The sequence below is a fragment of the Artemia franciscana genome, chromosome 11 (genome assembly GCF_032884065.1).
Source record: "Artemia franciscana chromosome 11, ASM3288406v1, whole genome shotgun sequence".
Taxonomy (NCBI): domain Eukaryota; kingdom Metazoa; phylum Arthropoda; class Branchiopoda; order Anostraca; family Artemiidae; genus Artemia; species Artemia franciscana.
The window spans coordinates 27,781,131-27,804,567 of record NC_088873.1 but is presented as its reverse complement, the minus strand read 5'-3'; the positions used below and the strand labels follow the sequence as shown (position 1 = coordinate 27,804,567).

Below are 23,437 nucleotides of genomic sequence, written 5' to 3'. Positions count from 1 at the left end.
CGTATATATTATAGTATATTATTCTGTACATGTATATATTGATTCTCATAATCGCTTGTCTTCTAACGGAGGCTGTTCTCTCAGTTAATAAGCTGGTTGATTAGATCCTCGTCTCGTCATTTCTCGCATTTTCATGTAACTTTTGGCATAGTTGTATGTGTCTCGCAATATTTCTTCGAAGAGATCCATTAGATTATGAGAGATACTACAATTTAAAGGATGGGTAAGGTGTTTTTCAACAGCTTTGTCGGATCTAAAAAGAACATTTCGCTATATTAAAGTGGTTCAAAATCACCTTTAGTGATTTGTGATGGATGTGCCGCTAAAATGTGTTCAAGTTTCGGGTTTGTTTGTGGTTTTAGAGAGCAAGTGATATCCTGTAAAATCCCAAACCAATTGATGTGGAAATTGTAGAAGTGGGAAGGGAATTTGACATAGCAAGCAGCAACCTCCAAATCAATCACCTTTGTTGGCTACTCTTTCCTCTGAAAAATGGAGACTCCACAGTGGATATATACAACCCTAAAGGATCCTAATGATTTTTTAATTAAATTTGCGTAGTTTGCTGCTTCTTTGTAAGTTTGTACTGGGTTTTGCGCGATAGTTTGTTAGTGTCGAAGATTGCGATGGGGTTGTTCTTCTAACGTAATATTTCATTCTAATTCACTTTCATTTTTGATTCGTTCTGATTCTTGTTGTCGGTGGTCCTCCAACGGCATAATTCTTTGTTCTTCACTATCATTTTTGACACTTTCCGGAACTCGCTTTCGCGTGTTTGCTAACCTCACAATTCTTTGTTCTTCATTTTTATTTTGACACGTTCTGATTCTAGCTGTCGCTTGTAATTCTCGCTGCTGCTTATCTTCTAACCCCATATTTATTTGTCCTCGCTGTCGCATATCTTCTTACCACATATTTCTTTTTCTTCATTTTAATTTTTGATCCATTCTGATCTTCGTCGTATGTCTTGTAATCGCATGTTTTGTTTAGCTTCACTTTCTTTTTTGACGTTGTAATTCTCGCTGCCGCTGATCTTCTAACTGCATATATCTTCGTGCTTCAATTTGGTTTTTGCAAGATTATGAACAACATATGTCTTTGTTCTTCATTTTTGTTCATCATTACTTCAGACGTTTTCAATGCCTTTTACCTTAGCTGCTCGGATTGGTCTTGTCACATTTAATGGTCTAAGTTGTTCATCTTCACCCGTGAATTTACATCTCTCGGGTTGTCCTCTTGATCTTGTCTCATTTGATGGTCCAATTTGTTAATTTTGAGCAATTGTTAATTTACGTTTTTGTTTTCTAGGTATTAGGAAACTGCTGAAAAGACATTTTTCAAATAGTCTCTCTACACTTAGTATTTTATACTTAGTTATGTTTCTTGTGTATTTTCACATGCGTCATAGACACTAAAAACGAAACAACCACTCCTGAGGCAAAAATGACTTGTTTGTGCTCATAAATATACCGTTACTTACGAGAATCCGTTATTTTTTCAAAATTAAAGCTCTTAATGAATTTTTTCAAACCTATCCAGACTGTTTTTTTTAGGTCGGAAAATCCCAGGAAGCCTATTTTTCCAAAAACAATATGGAGCCATTTTCGAGTAAAAATACATAAATATACAATTATTGCTTGTTTAAAAAGATAAGATATATACATATATAATAAAAGTAATGTATATATCGAGTGGATAAGTTATCTTTTCGCAAGACTCTGTAGAATTGTTATTCTGTATATAACATACAACGTTATATGTCTCGACAGTATTATTCACAGGTGCATTAAAAGCTGTCATTTTGTTGTCATAGGTTTGTCTTTATATCTATCTTTTATGTTACCATGTATAACGTCGCTTTTATTATATATCGAGGCGCTATTTCCATTTATCGTTGAAAAAATATTACTTTCAAAATTTAGAACTTCTAAGAGGATGTAGATTTTACTTGAGCTTCTTGGCTGAAAGATATGTTCAGTCATTTTGCTCTCCTACTCCCAAATGAAGAAATGGATCTTTGCCCATCATGCCTAGTGTCTTAAAATTAAACCGTTTATATTGTGTTGGGACTGGCCTTATTCGAAATACTCTTTACAAATCAGATTATCTTCACAGTGCCCCTAAAAGCAGCAAAACTTGGAATGGAAGTAAAACTTTGCCAGCATTGAAATTTGTTGATGCCACGATGGAGTCTGTTCTCTTTGGATCTATTGTAAGCTATTTTTATTTTCTTTTAAATTTAAATCATTAACATCTTATTAAGAGTGGAAATTAAGATAAATCGCATCGTTCTTGCTTCAGTCAAAAAATCTTTCATGAATGAAGTGTAGGCAACGAAGTATTTTAGATTTATTACACCACTATTAGTTCTGTTCGTGAGTAAAATATTTTCCCTCAATCTCACAGTTATGATTCATTGTTATGAACGGATGAAAGAATTAATTCACTCCTAAATCATGATAAATAAAAAAATGACTGTGGATTCAAATTCGTTAAGTAGGCCTCTCCCACTGGTGCACCTTAGGCCCCTAATAATTTAAACTTGATTTTGATTGTTGGATAATCTTCTGCTGTGTTTGACAATGAAAAATTTTTACATTATGCGTTAAGTAGCTTACAGCGTACGTGTAGCTCAACCTCTGTTTAAATCAGCCTCAACTAAAACCATTCAACTCAACCCCAATCGAACCCAACCCCATTTAACTCAACCTCCACGCAATTCAATCCTAATTAAACTCAATCCCGTATCACCTAACCGCCATGCAATTTACCCTTATTTAACTCCACACCATGCAATCCAGCCCCTGCTTGACTCAACACTCATTCAAACTGGGATATGAATAAGTTACAACTAACGTGGATTAGAAGCTCAAAATATACTTCTCGTTACTTTTACTGCAATTCGTTAAACTTACAAGTCATCATTATTATCATTTATTTATGCTAAATATAACACAAACAAAAACGAGCGAAAAAAAAATCGGGTCCCGAGAACCATGCTTGTGGAGGGATCTGTTAAACATTTACAAAGCTACAAACTGACAACACACACGAAAATGACTCAATAAATTAAAACAACCTCTTAACTATCAACTGGAAAGGGACAATATTGCAAAAGTCGGGTCAAATAAGTGACGTCATACTCGAAAAAAGGTGAAACAATAGGAAAAGAGAAAAGGGGGGAAATAAACAAAGGAGAGAGAAAAATTACTGGACTAAAACTACGGAACGGCCCACCGAAAAACTGCCTTCTCGGAGAGAGAGGGAGATCAATACGGTAGGAGTTCCATTGTAGAATGGATTGATAAACAGTAGACCTCCGAGCTGCTGTTGATGATTGTTTAGACACGTTTAATCTGCGAGTAGGACTATGCAAAGAAGAAGAGTAAATAACAGAGCCTGTCCGTGAAAAAACTGCTGTAGCGACGCTGGAAGCGTGGTTTGAAAAACAGAATGCACCAAATAAAGATTAGTTCTACCTACAATACGATCTAGCGGAGCTATTTCAGTATGACTATATAGACCAGGAGAAGGCAAAAGCCGAGAAAGAAGAGTAAGGAAATTAAAGGTAAGGAAAAACAAAAGCACAATAAAGAGAAAGCATAACATCTTGGGGAAGAAATGAATTAACCCGGTTTAACATTGAAGATTGCCGGAATAGGAGGGAAGGTGTGTGTAAAAGAAAGAAAACAATCAAGAAACACATCGAGGAATTTCATTATAGTAGGTTGCGGTATAATATCATTCCCGTAAGTACCGATGATTGTCTTCTGTACGTAACACAAACGATAAAGGGTCCTAAAATGTACCTTGGCACTCTTCCGGCTGTTAAGCTATACCATTTCACCAGCACCCCTACTTCGCTTTATCAAGGAGACCTTGAACTACGGAAGTGGCTGATGGTAGGTCCACCGCAGCAATGAAAAAGTTACTGTTGTCAGCAAAAAGGACAGGGTGTACACTGGGATAAAGATCATCAACAAGATCGTTAATATAAATTAAAAACAAAAGTTGTACAAGAACACAGCCCTATGGGACACCTTTCGATTTAGGCGAAGTAAAGGAAGGAGTGCCATTAACTGAAACATACTGAGATCTCCCTCAGAGGTAAGACTTTAACCATTCCATTGGATTCCATGTACTCCAAATTAAGATAGTTTAGACAGAAGAACAGAGTGGTCGGTCATATCAAATGCCTTCGAAAAATCAAGAAATAGATGCAAAACACACAACCACTTGCCCAGATTAACTTGTACAAACTCTGTGACACCCGAAAGTTCATGCGAATTAGAGACAGAGGGGCAAAAGTCATACTGATGGTTAGTTATGAGAGAATTTCCTGCGTCGTATTAGAATAAATACAAATGAAGAAAATCTAAGATACATTACATTTTCAACGGAAAGACGAGAAATAGACCGATAATTTGAAATATGAGAGTATGTAAAAGGTACAGCATTAGCAATTTTAAATAAATCAGGAAAAACACCGGTAGAAAGAGAAAGGTTAGTATGTGTGATATGGGATTAGAGACAAACTGACCAATTTTTCAAGGACCTTATTACGCAAACCAAAACCGCCACTGAACGGCTACTTGGAAGCTGAGAAACAACACTACAAATCTCAATATAACTACTTGGGGGAAGGAAAATGCTTGAAATTCCCAAAAATCTGTATCCCAATCAGTTTTACTAATGAGATCAAAATCAGTAGTCTAGTATCTACTGAGAAAAGGGTCAGCGTTATACTTGAAAGGTAGCTTTTTCAAAACTTTTTTGTATTTTCCATTCGCAAATGGGACTTGAAGGCCTATGTAATTGGATGGATGAGTAGGGTTTAGGCCTCATTCAAGTACTGATCTATATTAATTACTAAAGTAGGAAAACAGTCTTCCTTTCTCCTTCTGTCTGTCTTCATATATATATATATATATATATATATATATATATATATATATATATATATATATATATATATATATATATATATATATATATATATATATATATATATATATATATATATATATATATATATATATATATATATATATATATATATATATATATATATATACTAGCTGTTGGGGTGGCGCTTCGCGCCACCCAACCCACCCCAAACACCCCCGCGCGCGTAAGTCGTTACGCGCCATATTAGTTACGCGCCATTGTAGTTGTGTCCCTGTGTCCCACCTGTGAATATATATTTATATATATATATATATATATATATATATATATATATATATATATATATATATATATATATATATATATATATATATATATATCAACTACGTAAAACTTGCGAATATATAACATTCTTTGCTGTGCCATTGTCTGTCCATATAAATAGATTGTCAGGTTTACCAACTCTTGAACATGCAACATAATAATTGTCCATGGGAAAACAATCCGTGTTCAGATCTATACCGCATTTTTCTAACGATTGCCCTTGAGCTTTGTTGATGGTGATTGCTAATCGAACATTCCCTGTGTCCCCGTCGTCATTTATATATCCCCCTGTGCCCCCGGCGTCCCCGTTTTAGTTGTGTTCCTGTGTCCTGGTCGTCATTTATATTCCCTGTGTCCCGGTCGTCATTTATATTCCCTCTGTCCCGGTCGTCATTTGTCTCCCCGTGTCCCAGTCTGTAATTTCTCTTTGAGTGTCCCGGTCGTCATTTATATTCCCTGTGTCCCGGTGTCCCGGTCGTCATTTGTGTCCCCGTGTCCCGGTCTGTAATTTCTCTTTGAGTGTCCCGGTCGTCATTTATATTCCCTGTGTCCCGGTCGTCATTTGTGTCCCGGTGTCCCGGTCTGTAGTGTCATCTTATAATGACGTCATATACAAAGCCTTATATACTTATAATGACGTCAAATGCAAAAACATGCATATATACAACTTCTTTATATATATATATATAGATACAGTTTCTTTTTTAGTTTTTTTTTTCTTTTTTAGTTTTTTCTTTTCTTTTTATTTTTTTTAGGTTTTTTCTTTTTAGGTTTTTTCTTTTTTTATTTTTTTTTTAGTTTATTCTTTTTAGTTTTTTACCATTTTTATTTTTTCAGTTTTCTTTTTCTTCTTTATTTTTCAGCGTCACTATGAAATACATATCGCCAAACCTTTGTTTTTTTTTTAACTAAAATCTGGTAGGCATTGATGACCTTATCCAAGTCAAAATCCCAAACCCAATCATCATCGCTATCATTTTCAGTTTTGATACGTTTTGACTCTCGCTGTCCAGGTGGATTTTCATCTAACTGCGTGGTTTTGCGTTCTTTAGCCGCAAGCCTTTTGGCATTAACCCTTTGAGCAGATTCCTCGGCTGTTTCTTCTGCCATTGTAGGATTTATACTAAAATTTCTCTTTGAATTAACTATTTGAGCAGCTTCCTCGGCTGTTTCTTCTGTCATTTTAAGATCTATACTAAAAATTCCTCTTTACGTGCTAAGCTTGCTAAAGCTCAACAATTTATAATAAACCTCAATATTTAAGTATCTATTTTAAGGTTTTCGAATTACTTAAATCTATTGTCAAAATATTTCGAAATATTTATGCAATTCCCAGTTTTTACGTTTTAATTTGTTTTCTTTTTCTTCTTTATTTTTCAGACGTCATATGTCTAGCGTAACAGACATAGTGTAACAGACATAACACACAAACAACTTATTTTTATATATATAGATTTTTTTTATGCTGTTTGTTTGTTTCAGTGTTTGTGCTGTTGCATTGGTGATTTCTTTTTAATTTGCCTGTCTTATGCATTCAAATAAGCAAGACAGAAAGAAAAATTATTTTATTTTTTAGATGATTTCTGCCTCCCCTCCCCCATACTTAAACCGTCTAAAATAATTATATTGCGTCAATCCACTTAAAAAAATTCACTGAAGGTTTTACACCTCATTCTACATCTTTGCCACTATTTATGTTATTAAAACTTTTTATGTAGTTTTGAAACTGTGTTTAAATTAAATATACAGCCATATTTACTTTCATTAACATAAATTTAAAGTTAGATGCAATCCATGACAGTATGTAAGGAGCATAATATTACTCCTGTGTTCAATCATGGAGTTATTATCTTTGTGCTCAAGTTTAAATTGTGCTGCTGTTCAAATAGACCGGTTTATTTAACGACTTACTTCATATAATCACATACATAATTCCATTTAGTCGCTCGAGAAAGGATGTGATGCAGGGTGTGGGGAGTGTTTTTTAAAATACTCGTAATTTCTAACTGTTTGGACCCTGAGAATAGAATACAAGTTGCCACTTTAAATAAAAAAAATGTAAGACCTGCTAACAAATGCCATTTAGATAAAGAAATAAGACTTATATTTGTAATATTTATATTATATTTATATTCATAAAATTTTAGTGACCTCATAAATTAATTTATGTTATATATAAAAGATAGATGATGCTTTTCTGTGCGTGGTGTGACTTACTTCTAAAGTTTATCATGTATCTGTTATTTTTTTCTTTGCTGGTCAAGGTTTCACTAGTTATAGTAGTTTCCTACGCAAAAATATGTGCTATAGCTATTTACACTGAATATTCTTTTTTGTCTCCATAGTGTAACGCTCAGAAAACATGGTAGATTTTGTCGCTTTTATATTTAAAGGTCATAGTTGACATTGTCACGTTTCTTAAATAATTGCCAAAACCAGATTGCTGAGCTGTCCTCAAAAAGAGGACCAGCAGGTTAAGGTGAATCAGGAGGGTTAAATTGTTGTTGAACATAGGCTGTCCTACTAATCTTCATTTTAGGTAAAGCTTAGCAAGCACATTTTGGCAAATAGATCAGTTCGAAAATACTGCTAAAAATTATTTTCCAACAATTCCATTTTTCCCAGAAAAGATACTCAATGTGCCATGGACTTATACCCTCTAAGGATATTATCACCTCGAATCCACCATCATTTTGAATTGGAAAAGATAATTTGACCCATGTTATAAAAGAATTGTTGTTTCAAACACAGTTAGAAATTGTGTGACTGAAATTTATCATTAGTAATAAAAAAAGAGCAGAAAAGAATGTCCTGAATGAAATAAAGAAAGACACATGATGTAATCATCACCAAAGGAGACAAAAAAGATGCTATGGTCATTATTGATGGCGAAGATTATCTTGGTAAATCATGTGATTGACTCAATGGCAGTAAAACCTATGAAGAGGTAAACATTGATGCTCGTAAGCTCATCAACTTAAAAAATCAATCAGCTCTAAGAAATTTAAAATTAAATAAAAGACTAAGCGATCGAATTTGGGATAAATTGTTTTCTATTAGACTTAAAATTCTTAAGATTTTATTGCTTGTCAAAATTGCATTAGCCAGGGGCTCCTTTAAGATTTAAAGTTTCCACAATAGGCTCACCAACATAAAAAATTGAAAGATAGTGGGATCGTACTCTAAGACCTGTTACTCTTACTAGTGCGTATATAATAAAACACTTTAAAGAACTTAACGGTAAGAGTTCCCATATATCATTGGAGACTTATGAGGTTTTTTTCTCTTTTTACTAGTATTTCACTGCCTAGACTGATGCCGGTTTTAAAGATAGTTTCGGATGTCAGTGCTTCATTGAGTGAGTTTATCGGTTCAGATGCTGATTACATAGCAGATTCAAGCAAAAATGGAGTAAACCCATGGACTCGCCATTAGCACCTGTTCTGAGAAACTTTTTCTCAAAGCAGATAGAAAAAAAATTCCTCTACAGTTCGGATTACAGTTAAATGTTAGGTATTTTTTGCTATTATAAAACATGTTTCACTTTCTTGTCTCGTTTGTTACAGAATAGTATCAAGTGTAATTCTTCTATGTCATCGTTTTCTCTACGCTTTGCTCACGCCCGTCAGATTCATCGTAATGTATGTCTCCTTCTTTTATCAGCGGCGGATACGCTTCGATCTCAGATGCGGCTCCTTTCCTCGTTACTGTTGGCTAAACAAAGACCAGCTATTCCTCCATGTGACGCACCACAAGTGAGACTTCAAAAAATGGTTGATGAAGCTGAGGTAATTTTTTCTTATGCTTGTTCGTGAGATCATTACTGGGATTCTACATGAAGGACGCTTATAGCTGAATTTATCTTCTATGTAAATATTATCTTCCATGTAAATATTAAATAATAAAATAATAATAATGATCAGAAAACATAGAGATAACAGGTGCTAATATAGATGACTAAGCAAATTTTAAACAAGTCAAAATCCAATTGAATGTTCAAGTCAAACTTAAAACGAACAAAATTACTACAAACAGGAGTTTGGATTCTGCTCTTTTCCCCCTTTTTTTAACTGTAAAAGTCTAAAGCTTCTTTGCCATGCCCCTCAACAATCCCCAAGTTTCATCTTAATACACGTAACCTTTTGAACACCCTTAGAATCAAACATTCACCCTATCCGTAACAATAAATCTTGTAATTAAAAAAGGGTAAGTTGTATAGATTCCAATCCTTGACCTAGGGGCTTTGGGGGTGGTGCATCCCCAGACGTTTAGCTACCAGACCTTTTGCCTATTTTGAACAAAAAGGCTTTTTCAAGATTTTGACCAGCATTTAGGGAAAGAGGCATCTAAAAAGGGTTTGGGAGACCTTAACATTCCTTTCAACATGCCTGTAAGTTTCATCTTAGTAACCTCGGTCGTTCCTTAAATATTGTTGATCCGTCCTTTTGACAACTCGTATACACAGATTGTGTTTTGATTGTGTTTGGCATTCCTCTACAAAGCTTTTAGAGGTTGATGTCGTCTCTGTGTCATTTATTTGATCTTTAGACTGTTTTGAACATAATGGTCATTCAAAATATTGATAGAATGTTTTTGGAGACACAACAGCTAAGGGATAAATGGTACTGAGGCTGGCAGCCCTCCAACCACGTCAAAACATCTCCCTCAATATGTCCTGAAAGTTTCAACTTAATACCCTCTGTCGTTTCTAAGATATTGCAGATCTGCCTTTTCGATAAACTGGATCTACATAGTGCCATTTGATGTGGTTTAAGATACCCATCAAGATTATCCAAAGTTTCGCCTTAATAACCTTGGCCTTTTCGGATTCACCCAGAATTAAAACTTCCCCTTTTTCTAATAATAAATCCTGCATGTTAACAATGGATAAATTGCATAATTTACCATCCTTGCTCTTGGGCTCTGGGGGCGTGACATCCTTGGAGGCATGGCTATTTAGACTTTTTGACTAGTTTAAACAAAGTGACACGTATAAGAGTTTGATTATTGTTGAGGAGAGGGGACACATAAAAGGGCAAAGAGGGTGGGGTCTGGTTACCCTCCAATCTCTCTTAAATGTTCCATCAACATACCTTGAAAGTTTCAAACCATCAGACGTTCCTTAGATATTGTTGATATTCCCTTTTCACAATCAATAAGGAGAATATGTATTTTGATTGTTTTGTATCCCTCAACATTTCCTTAAAGTTTCACCTTAATCCACTGTAGAACCGACTGATGGCGATACTAGTGACTCAGATAAATTTTACTTACTGTTACAGGAGGAAATAGACAGGGTCCCATGTAGGAATATGGGTTCTTTTTTGGAGATTTCAACACCTAGGTCGGTAGAAATAGGGATAGATGGTATCTTAACCTAGGTAAGTTTGGTGTAGGAAAAGAAAATAGCAATGGCTAGAGACTGTTGCAAATATATAGGTATAACAATCTAGTTCTAACCAATACAGTGTTTGGTCATAAAACGGCACATAAGTTAACATAGTATTCACTCGATGGTAAGACAGCAAACCTTATTGATTATCTTATTGTAAATTGAATACTGGAAGGATTAATACAAGATACTAGGGTATATAGGAATGCTGTTATTGATGTTAGAAGTAAAGACTAAAGTAAAGATAGATCTGGTAGTGTCTAGGGCTAATTTAAAGCTGAAATTTTTGAAGGGTAACTACCTCCCGGTAATTTATGATGTTGGTAGACTCTAGGATGAGAATTTGAGAGAAACTTTTCAGGAACAGTTGATTACTAAAGTGGAGAGTCTAAAATTTGACAATGTTGAAGATGGATGGAACAACTTTAGGAAAACAATTCATGAAGCTGCTGATGGTGTCCTGGGGAAGAAATTTAGGACCGCAGCTAGGAATGTTCGTGAAAAAGCTTTATGTATAATTGAGAGAAGGGGCTTGTACATGAATTATCTGAGTGATAAATCATATGAAAACAAAAGGAATGTAAAGAAAGTGGAGAAAGCTTTAAAATATGAAAAATGGATTTGTGGAGTGGAGGCCATGGATAAAATTAACGAGGATCTGGACGATGCAGCTAGATGGCATAATAGCAAAATATTGTACTGGCATGTTAATAATTTGAGAGGGAGTAGTCAATCGATATGGACTTGTCCCAGTTAAATATTGGAACGATGCCACAACTACTGATAAGGAAGGTGTTAAAAACAGATGGGCATAACATTTTGAGAATGTGTTAAACCTAGATAGAGTTGCAGGCAAAAATATAGAGGAAACAGAAAAAGTTTGTGATACCTTGGATGTAAAGGAAGATTTGTTTTGTGAGGAAGAATTAGCGAGAGTACTAAAAGGATTAGAAAATAATAAGGCTCCAGGTGCTGATAGTGTGGTAAATGAGTTTCTTAAATATGGCGGCTCTGAGGTTAGAAATAAGTTACTGAAGATTATGAATATGATTTCTGAAAAAGGGAAACACATTTTCACTCTTACATTATTAATTGAGAAGTTCCCGGGGTGTCAAACACCTTTGGTCCTGCATTTTTATAGATTATGAGCAAGCGTTCCATTCTGTTGATTAGCAAAGGTTTTATCCTTGTATTGTATACCAGACAAGTACATTAAAGTGATTAGGGCAATTTACGAGAATAGCATTGCTGCGGTTAAGGCTGGAAATGAGGTCAGCAGCTGGTTTCTTGTTAAATCAGGAGTCAAGCTTTGCTTCGGGCTATTTGCTTGTTTTGTTTTGTTATTTATATTAATAAACCCATCTTTCTCTCTCTTAAAAAAAAAGTAGAGTTGTTTTTATCGCCCTTTATATTGATCATTTTGATGGATTTTGTCTTAAGAAGCGTAGGAAAGGCAACAGGAGACCACGCAATCAAATGGGGACGAAAGACTCCCCTGGACTTAGATGATGCTGAGTATTTAAGCATCCTAGATGCATCCTAGAGCAGTGAAGATGTTAAAAGTAGTATGTTCGAGGTTCAGGGTGTTTTTGCACGGTTAAAAAAAATTTGGAAGAATAGGAAGATAAGTGTGCAAACTAAGATTAAAATATTCGAAGTTATAATGATGACAGTTGTCAAGTATGGCTTTGAAGCATGGGCGCTCCGAAAAACAGATGAAGATTCGCTAGATGTTTTCCAGAGAAATTTGCGTATAGATTGTTCTGGGTATTTCAAACAGTAGGCTGCATGAAAAGTGTGGTTCAATCCACTTTCCAAGGCTATAATGAGAGAAAGGTTGAGATGGCTAGGGCACGTTGTGTGGGTTAAGGGTGATAGATTGCCAAAGATTGTCCTTCTCGACGAACCGTCTAGGGCTAAACAGAAAGCAGGTCATCCGTGGTTGGGGTGGGAGGATGTCATAAAGAAAGATTTGAAGGGAATGGGAACTTACTAGGAGGATGTAAAGAGGGAGGCTTTGAATAGATTGGGATGGAGGAGGACCGTGCGCAGCTATGCTTGCCTCAGGCGGGTGGGTGCTGTTTTGAGTTATTATTAGTTGTATTTGTAGTAGTAGTTATCAATGGGCAACCTGTATTACTCATAGCCCTTGCATGGGGGTTTGCGTCGTCAACCCCGGAGGCATAATTATTGGACTTTTCGATTATTTTGAATAAAATGGCTCTCTCAAAACTTTGGAGACATTTTGGAAGAAAAGGTGTGTGTTTGGGGGGTCTGGTTGCTCTTCGATCACTTTTGACTCTTAAAAAGGGCATTAAAACTTTAAATGTGCAATCGAATGAGCCCCCTCCAAAGTTTTTGCGACCACTCTTTCCATACGAAGTGCCTCTGGGAAAAACACTAATAAAAAGCTACTTTTTTTGTCTAATAGGTAATAAAATCAAACTCCGAGGAGGTTTAGGGGAGCTGTCCTACTTCTGTTTGTGAGTATTTATTTTCATTTTAAGTTTGACTATTCTTTATAATTTCTGTCTGCTTTAAGATTTGTTTATTCATCTGTAGATGAACCTGTTATTCTTGAGTTAAACATCATTACTAACTATAATTTTTTTTTAGTGTTATTTTTAATTTTACATTGATACTAATTTCTGTTTGTTTTAAGTTTGAATTATAATCTGACTGGTTTTTCACTCGTACTATTTCTCTTAATTTTTCTTTTAGAAACTTGTGTTTTGGAAAATCCTTTTAAAATTAAATCACGACGAATTGACAAAGCAACCTGAGATAAAGTATGGATTATGTTCACATTTTCCTCAAATATTAAGATGTAGTAGAACTCAAATTGAAATCGAGCATCAAGAAGAAACAAGAACCTTATTTTGCAACATTAATGGAGCTGTAACTTTTATTGGAAAATATCCAAAGTATATTCAGAAGTACGTTTGAGTAAACTTTAAACTTGCAAATTCATTACGTGTCATAAATGAAGCTACACCTTAAAGGAATAATGTGAACACTCCAAAATCAAATTCGATCGCTGTTGCGATAGGCTACGACTGGCGATCTGACTTTTTTGAATTATGTTTCTTAGATGGTCTGTAATTTCCCTGGAGAATTTGATCTACGGGATCTAGTGGAATTTCGTGGAAACTAGCGAGGGACCCCGGGGATTATAATTCGGTTCTTAAAAAGAATTCAGAAAGGATTCTGTTATTTTTTATTGAAAGGAGTATAACTCAAAAATAATATACTGTTCAAAAGCTGACAGTATTGGCTTTCTTATTTTTGACCAAACTGGAACCGAGATTGGAAATACTCGATCTACCATCCTCAATGGAACTTAATTGTCAACGACTCATTTTGTTCTTAATTAAATTTATATCTCAAGTGACCCAAGTGACCTGATGTTTTTTTCGGGGCTGGGGGGGTGTATTGCAAAAGTTTATGAGTATACTATTGGAAATACGAGCCAATTGATTATCTAGCATAAACGGGGGAGGAGAGAACAAGAAGTAGTAAAAACTTTATTTGCCTTCTTTACTCCTATACATTATTGCAAAATATCTATAAATTTAATTGTAGACGTTATAGCTTCCTGTTCTGTTTCAGATTTTGGACTCTGAAGAAGACTTTATTCTTCTTGCTAACAGTCATGTGACTCGTTTATGTGCTGAGAACATTGTACTGTGGCGTTTATTCCAAGAATCCTTTGCTACAAATGAATCAGTTCAACTCTATTTTGCAAAACAGCATCACCAACAAAGGGTAATTTTTTCTTTTGCATTCTTGCTTGTAAATGTGTATTGCTTGCAAGAAATTAGATTAGGGCTGCTTTGGACAGGTTAAGAACATATGACAGCTGGAAAAACTGTGTTTTTAAATCGGGTCTTACAAATGTCTAAGGAAAATATAGTCTCATTTCCAAAATGTGCTAGTAATTACACTTATTTTTATTTAAATATCATAAGAGCCTTTAGGTGGGTTTTAGTCTTAGTAGACATTCTAAAGTTTGTTCAGTGTCGTAAAATTTGCAGTTAAACAAGAAATGCATTGTTGAGATGTTGCCAAAAATCCTTTGCAAAATATTAGCTTTCCTCAAATCTGGCTTGGGAACTAAAAATCTTAATTCCCACAAAAGATCCCTTTCACATTGGTTGGCGTTAACAGTATTCATCTTTTGTCCTTCCCTGCTATTCGTCCTCATTTATCTTTTGTTTAAAGCAGAAAGTTTCTAGTTCCTAGTTTTTAAAGATTAGCAAAATACTATTTATATATTGTTATTTACATCCTATTATTTCAGCTATTATTTCTCAACAGGTAAAGCGCTTTTCCGAAGGATTCTACGTTATTGACAACCCAAGAAAATCTGCTTCCGGATGTTATGATGCGAACAGTCAGAGTTATCAATATATAACTGACATGTTGAGGAAATCTCGTTATCTTGCCTTGTTACCGTCTCTCCTTGTCCATTGTTCTGAAACAAACGGGGATAGCACTACTCTCCCAATCATATTTGAAGACCGCTATCAAGAGACGGTAGAGTTTGCGAGGAGGCGAAGTCTAGTTGCCAAATCGACAGGTAATCTAATCCTTCAACTAGTTTGTATGTTAAAATCAAACAATATCACAATTTCGCTTTCATCAATCAGTATTGAAATAGTAGTCTAAAACCCTGTATTCTTTTCCCACAATGACTTTTTTGAAAGGTCTTATTTCACTTCACCTATTTAGTTCGAAGCTCGATATTTAGAACGTGCGCAAACCTTGTTATCTATATTTTAACCGTTTTCTGTGGTCTAATTCAGCTAATATTTTGAGTATATATTGGTTTTCTATTCATAAAAACCAATGTATAGTACATATTCAAAGTACATTCTTGATGAACAAGCATGAAAGTGCATATTGGTTACTGGTTTCTAAAAAAATTAAAGAATGTTAAGTTATTTTGGAAAATAAAAAATGATGCATGCAATTTTTTGATTCAGAGACTGTTTTAAACGAATTGCTCTTGATTCTTCTCCGAATCCAAACTGTTAATGTGCTATTTATATTCCACGTTAGAAGAACTGTTTTAGGATTTGTAATATATCAAGGATTTTGGGAAGAGGAGGGTCAGATGCCTAGAATTTTGATCCCTTTTTTGCTTGGCGCATCTAAAAAATACAAAATATAAACTGCATATTGTCTGAAGGATACCCCCCATACCCCTTAAATCTTCCACTGTCTCTAATCCTGTGTTTATAAATGCGCATCTACACTTGATAAATAGATAGACCGTATATTTTGAAATGGTTTTAAACATATAAAAAAGTAGTTTGCATGCTGGATGGTTAGATGTTAAGGAATCATTGACAAAAGGAAGTCGACTACGGAGTACTTGGACAAAATAAACGTCCACATATGGAGGAAAAACCCGGATTCTGCTAACCTGCATTTTTTGAACAAGGTTATTTAATCGTGCTGTGTTTTTACTCTGAAATATTAATTCTTAAACATTCAAGTTTCATTCACGTGTCCACTCTTTTTTTAGTTCCCTGATTCCTGGTGACCGGCCGCAAGATGAATCCTTCAAATATAATGAGTAATTCAAGCTAATTAGTTTCAATTTATGCACGACTTGTTAATTTAAGTCGAAATGTATAAACTATGTTTACATTATTATTATCGTACTTATTTTAGTAATTGTATCTTTCTTTTATATGTGCCTTAATTGAACTATAGATTTTTTTTTCATAGACCAGGTAGTTGTGATAGGATATGGCCTGACTTTGATTTTCCAAGTTAACATATTTATTTATGACTTTATAATTAAGTGAACATACAATATGCAACCATATTAACGTATTTATTACTTAGTTCAGAAATGATATTTTTTTTTTTTTAGATGGATTGTCTTCAAGCTGTGTTGATATTTGGCTATCAGGATTAACCACAGACAATGAACCAAGTGAGAAGTACTTCGGTAAACCGCAAAAACGTCCAATGTTGAAACCGCTTGTCTTAGCCTCGAACGGGAATCAAAATGTTCTAAAATCTCCCTCGCTTGATTCTCAGCCTATATATGATACAGCTTCTTCGGATATTAGAACGCGAAGCAGTTCTAATTCAGAAATGAAAAATGAGGTGGAAATACGTCCAAAAATTGAAACACGAGGTAACATGTCAAAATGTGCTGTCCAAAGTGAGGAGATAGTGAATGAGACAAGGCGTTCTACTGGTCTTGAATCTGATTCCATGGTTAGTACTCAAGGGATTAAGTCGGAAAATATATACATGTCCTTATCAGAGTGCTTAACTGATACTCGAAGGCTCACTCAAGTTGATAACCATAAGAGCGATAAACCATCTATGATGAGACAAGGCTCTAAACTGTGGATGCTCAAAGAAAAATCCTTAAGTCGTTCGTCTGTATTTAATTCAACACCAATGCTGAAGAACTATTGTGCAATAAGGTCATCAAAATATTTTGAACCTGTATCCAAACCTCCTCCTCGAAAAGACAAAGTGATGTCCTTAAAAGATGTTCGATCTCTTTCTAGTATCTCGTTCAAAAATCGGTCTTATAGACTTTCGGATAGAGAGAAACTCTGTCAAAAGCCCTTTTTTCGTCGTCGAAGATCGAATCCATTTCCTAAAACCAATCTTTCAGTTGTTCTTGTTAGCTATAGAAAATTAGAACCGAACCAAGAAAAGCGAAAACTTAGTGCAAGTGAGTCTTTACCTGAATTAAAATCAATTATGGATTATAAACCTTCATCTCATAGTTTTTCTGATCCAGGATTGGATACTGTCCTTAGCTATAGCTCCCCTCTGAGTGGGGGACTTGCAGCATCAACATCTGGTCTTGGATCGATGGCAGACTCGGAAAGCAGCAGTAGGAAAATGAGAAAACGCCATAGTTCTGATGAATCCAGCTCAAATAGTGCATTTACTGCTGCTTCAAAATCTACTTCAGAGCGCCACAGACGCGTATGGAAGTCTAATTTATTAAAGCTTGATGTAGCAACGAAAAATAGTTCAAGTGACGTCTCAAGTGAGTGCAGTGGATGGGTCTCAAATTGTTCCCGTGCATCTTCAACTGATTTATCTAGTCAAGTGACCAGTCCGATAGAAACGAATACTTTTGTCACTGTCCACGAATCTAGTCAATATATAAGTAATCAGTCATTGAATCAAACCAACTCCGGTGACCATCAAGCTGAAAAGGTTAAGACTTCTGTTGTTTCAAAATGTGTTGGGAATATTTGTGTTGAAACTAATAAGGAAGAAAAGACTGAGCATCCTTTGGCTCCTCCTGTTCAGTTCCGAGATCCTCCTCTGAATCGTTCTCGCACATTTCATCATACTCTCACAATTCAAACTATGTCGATGTGCTCTCCAGACATGCCAAGCCAAGTTAAAAACAATTATCCAGGATCTCTTCATAGACATCAACGAAGCAAAAGCTCTCCTGGAGTTACTTTGGAGAAAAAGCAGAATAACTTGGAAAAAGAAAGAGAAATGCTTGCAAATAATGAAAGAAACGCAATCCCTTTGCAGTCTGAGATTGAGCTTGTGCCACTCCGAGTGGATGGTCTAAAAATAACGAATATCCAGCGAGCAATTGCACCAATATTTAATCAGTCTGCTAGTTCTGCCGAAAAGAAAAGAGAAGAAATGAACATGCTGGCGTTAGAAAGGATACTAAATGATTTGGCGAAAAGCAAAAAGAGGGATGGAAGAGATTCCGTTTTTTCCCTCCGAGGTCAACAGAGCTTGACCCAGTCTGCCAGTTCTTTTTCTAATGGCAGCCCTCTTAGGTAAAAATCAAATACTTCTGTTTTTACAGTATTTCTACAAAAGGAAATGCTCATAAATTTTGGTGGTTCAACTTCGACTCCTATTAATAAACCAGGGAAGTGGGAAAACATTTTTTTGCTAATGTAAGGTAAGAGAATGCTTCATCGGTAAATTATCAATTTCATTGAAATGGTGAAAAAAAATTTCTTCTCTCAATTGGCTTCCAAATTTTGTTTTTTGACGAGCGCACCTCCCTTTGGACATACAAAAATATATTGTAATTAAAATCCAGGAAATTAATATAAAGTAGATGAATATAGTTCTAAAATAGTAGAAAAAATTTTGTGTTCAGTAATTCTACATTTAGAGCATAAAATTGGCCTCTCATTTAAAACTGGGTGTTCCCTCTGTTATAAAGAAGTGAGGCCAGTTCCACTTTATAAATTTGTTTCCCCCCCTGAAAACTCACCTAGTTACTGTTCAGCTTTTATTCTATCTACGCTTTCTATGACGCATGAAAAAGTAATTTATACAAGATTTGAGATTTGTATTGTCATCGACTCATCTGTTTTTGTTTTCAAATTCACAATTTGGTGAATTTAAAACTTTGGCATGACCTCAAGACGCTAGACTGGATTTTATTTGATATATTTGAATTTCTCATTATTTTCCTTTTATTAATTTGAAATTCTGTGGTGGACGTGGAGTTGCATTAAACCTGATTAAATTTTATCTAGGTAAAATAAATCAAAAGGTAGATGGGGGAAGATTTCTATTCTCAGCCGTGCCTTAGTCCTGAAAGCTAAGGATATCTGAAAATTCTGTTTTAGCTCTTCTCCCTATCTTTGCTAAGGATTTTACCCAGTATTATTGATCCCCTATCTTAATATGGGTGTTGTAGGTGGTACGCCAACTTCACTCTGAAAAAAAAAAAATGAAAAATCAGTGGATGCTTATTCAGAGTTTGGATCTTCCCTTTTCTAATTTTCTTAAGTGTCGCTTTTCAAATTTCATTACCTTGAGTTTATCTAAAACCAAGTTTGTAATTTGCAGAAGAAAGTCAAATTCTTATCCTTCTATTGACCGAATTGCTTCGTCAAAGCATGTCCTATCAACTTCCAGGTTGACACTGAAGTACTTGGTAATAGAAATTGGTTAAGGTTTATCTTTCAAAGTGAATTCTGGAAGATCAAGGCGTACCCAGAGTTTTCGGGGGGATAGTGGTGTTTTTCTTGGGGGGGAGGGGATACAAGCAACTGGAACAAAAACGACTCAAAATTTGTTTATTTGCGATTTGTTGCGTTTTTACGAGTAGGGCTAAAATTCCAGGAGGGGGGGGGGGTGGATTCAAAGTCGGTAAGCCCCCCCCCCCCCTGATACGACCTTACTCAAAGACTTTGTTTAAAGATTCCAAGTTGCGTAGCTTTAATACGAAGGTTAAAACAGTATATGCGATGCATTGCCTTGTGCAGTAAATATTTTACTTGGACTGATTTAATATAAATTTCATAACAATCAAAAGAAAACACAGCAAATCTTGAATTTCAGGTATTTATATACCTAAGATGGAAACAGATGGCTACAAATGTTTTCATTTTGATTTCCTTAGTACTTCAAAACAAATTTTAATGTGAAAGGAACCGATGTGGCTTTTGAACACCTTATTTATTGATTTGTGTATCATAGTTTTCAGGAATGTAAGTCTCTTCCGGGTACCTTCAATCACACTGCATTAGCGAGGAAAAAAAGTAAAAGTCAAGGAGAAGTTTTTGCTGTAACTGGACGGGAGCTATCTTGTGATTGCTACAATAGCGTTGACGGAGAAAAAAGACTGAAGGAAAAATTAGCATCGGTGATCGGTGATGATATGTTGAATTTCATCAAAGCTAAAGAAGATTTCAAGCGTATAGCAAATATCTCAGGAATCCTTTATAGGTATTGCATTATATAATAATCAGTTTGCTTATCCTTGTGTATTTTTTTCAACATATATGCTTTTATTATTTACTGTGAGTATATTTTTACCAATGAACTTCGTTGGGATTCTTTGAACAACCATAGGTTATATAGGTTATTTGTTACCAATACGTCTTTTTTTTACAAACACAAGTTGGACAACACCATGGTGATTAGAGCTACTGGACAAATAACGCGGAGTTCAGTCAATCGTAATCAGAAATCTTGTCTGATTCCCCTTTCTGTGGAAGTTGCGCTTTTGAGTTTATTTGCTTCCTTTGTGTTGCTGTTGTATTTCACATCTTTTGTGGCAAGTTTCTTCTGCTATGTCTTTTGAAACAATCCTCACTGCAGCTCCGCTTGTGACAGTCATTACTAAAATTTGTTTCTTGTCGGTTTGGATCTATAACTTCATCCTTTCTAAATTTCTCATTTGAGTAAAGTAGTAGCTTTTGAATTGCTATCAAAAGTTTTAGCTAGCACTAAAATTCTCAGGCTCCGAAAAAATTTAACACCTGTAACCCCCAAGGCATAAAACCGAAATTTTGTGATAGCCATATCACTCAGGACGTTCGAAAGGTCCAAAAGATGGGCCTTCATGTGGGTAATATAACCCACTCAGTCCCAAGAGCAATAGTCCCAAATTACGTAATTTGTCGTTTCTTAACGGGTAAATATTAGTAGAATGGGTGGGAAACACCGGATTCAAATTGTTTAAGCCGAAGTCAAATAATTTAGATTATCATAATTGAAGGTACAAGTTGGACCGTTAGGTTATGCCTTAACTAAACCCAATTTGTGACCAACACGACACTTTTTCGACATTTGTAAGAAATAAAAATTGGATACCATATGGTGATTGGAACTGCTGGATGAATGACGCACAGTTCAGTCAGTTGTAATCAGAAATTTTTTGTGACACTACCCGAGTTCAGGCTAGGGACGGATTGTTTAAGCTAGGAACGGATTAGATGCATAAACGAGCACAGTCCTTGCTCAAGGAAAAGTACACTAAGCCCTGACTACAGAAGCAGCCCAAGTCCAAGCTGAGGAATGACTCACTGTAGAAAGGACCCGAGTCCTGAATCGATGCAAAAAAGTCTAAGTCATGGCTCATTGCAACAACGAGATAAGTCCTGAACAAAAGCGTATAAACAAGTGAGCTTTATGCTGGGGACTCAATCTGTTCCAAAACATGCTAAATTTTAAATTGATGCAAAAACAAGGTAAGTCCAAGTGGTAGACTAACCCAGGTCAAAAACAAGGTAAATTCAAGCTTTGGCGTGACGGTGCAAAAATGAAGCAGGCCTTCACTGGGTATGAATACGAGCTAAATGTAAGCCGCGAAACTTCAGTAACTTGTTGCAAAAATGCTATAATTCCTAACTTGGTGTCAAACGTGATGATGTTTAAAATCGGTGCGAAAGAGGGTGAAGATATGATATGGTACAAAAGGAAGTATTTCGTAACTTTGAGTGAAAATGAGCCGAGTTCTGTGCAGAAATCGAGCAAAGTCACGAATCGGTAAAAAGTGAGTTAAGTCAGATCAGAGGCCTGAATCGGTGTTAAAATGAGGTACGTTCTGACTGGGTGAAAATGAGCAAAGCTCTGCTTCTATGCAGGAAAAGAGCAAAGTTCTGAGTCAGTGAAAAGTGAGTTAAGTCCGATCTATGGGCTGAATCGGGGTTAAAACGAGGTACGTTTTGATTGGGTAAAAGTGAGCTGAGCCCTGCTTCTGTGCAGAAAATGAGCTAAGTTTTGAATCGGTGAAAAGTGAGATAAGTCTGATCTGTGGGCTGAATCGGGGTTAAAGTGAGGTAGTTTCTGACTGGGTGTAAATGTGAACCAAAACTAGCTTTTAGAATTGTGGTGACTTCTTACAATAACGAGCTAGCGTCTGATGTGGTCCAAAACGATCCAAGATTTGATTCGATTCAAAAACTAACTCAGTATTTATTTGGTACAATACCGAGCAATATTTGACACAATACCGAGCTAAGTCGTGAATTGGTGTTGTAACGATCTATTTCGAAACTTTGGAGTTTCTGTGATGTACTGCGAGAACGACTAAAGTTTTGACTCCAAGAAGTCCTGACCCCAAGCTCTGATGGCTAAGACACGAACTAAATCATTGGATAATGGAATAATGCAAGAATATCTAATCTGTACAATATGAGGAGAAAGGTAAGTCCTTGAACACTCCCCCTTCCAATTTTCTATCAAATATGCTAGGAACTTTGCATCTTGTTTGAACCAGAATCACACAAGGATTTTTAATCACTATGGGTGGAGAATCAAACCGACTAGTGGGCCCCTCTTTATTTGTTAGGCAAATAGCCTTCAAGAAAGTCGAGAGTGCTGGCTTGTTTGATTGAGGTTCTAGCAGGTTTTAACATGTCAAAAATTTGAAGTTCCCAAACTACGACACTTGAAGCCCGCTAGCACCAGTAATGTAAATATATGTTGTCTTTCAGTCTAACATGAATCTCTAACAGATAAAACAGGATTTCCCACGATCCAGCTTTATCTACCATGCTGTAATTTACCGCCCTTTGGATGAGTTGCTTTAATAGGGCCAAAAGTGTCAATTGGTAGTCTTTCACTGTTTATCCATGTATATCACGTACACTTTACTGTATGTAAAAAAATTTTCGATTCTTGTGAATTCTGAAAGAAGCCTCTAAGAAAGACAAATGTCCTGGGCCGTTCTTTAGACCTCGGAGAATGAAAATAAACACACATTGTAGCCTTGTTTCGTCCCGCCTTTTAGCAGTATGTGCAGGATCATTTTTAGTGAGTGTTCGCTGCTAGTTTTTCATTTATTATTTTTCTCTTACTATCTTTTTGATTTATTTTCTGTCTTCTTTTATTTCTACTCCGATATCTTGCTTGTAATTGCCAATGTCTTTAATTTTTTTTTCATGGATGTGACATATGCTAAAAAAGAAATGTTATTGTGTCATTTATGTTTTGATCTTACTTTTTGACTTTTAATTTATGCCTCAAATATTTGCTTGACTAATAATTTTTGCAGATTTCATGTAAAGAAAACTTGAATAAAATATTCTTATCAGTAAC

At 35.5% G+C, this 23,437-nt stretch overlaps 1 protein-coding gene across 3 annotated transcripts in view; it reads left to right on the top strand.

The window, feature by feature from the left end:
* The window catches only part of LOC136033038 (protein FAM135A-like), a 67,339-nt gene that overhangs the window by 27,754 nt on the left and 16,148 nt on the right, over window positions 1-23,437 (top strand). For 2 of the 3 annotated variants that reach the window (XM_065713601.1, XM_065713599.1), the window contains 6 exons: window positions 2,116-2,212; window positions 8,799-9,020; window positions 14,234-14,389; window positions 14,942-15,203; window positions 16,509-18,423; window positions 20,090-20,338. In XM_065713601.1, the coding sequence (XP_065569673.1) occupies window positions 2,116-2,212; window positions 8,799-9,020; window positions 14,234-14,389; window positions 14,942-15,203; window positions 16,509-18,423; window positions 20,090-20,338 (2,901 nt within the window). Of the gene's footprint in view, window positions 1-2,115; window positions 2,213-8,798; window positions 9,021-14,233; window positions 14,390-14,941; window positions 15,204-16,508; window positions 18,424-20,089; window positions 20,339-23,437 lie in introns of those variants that run through there. The other variant, XM_065713602.1, reaches the window with a different exon arrangement.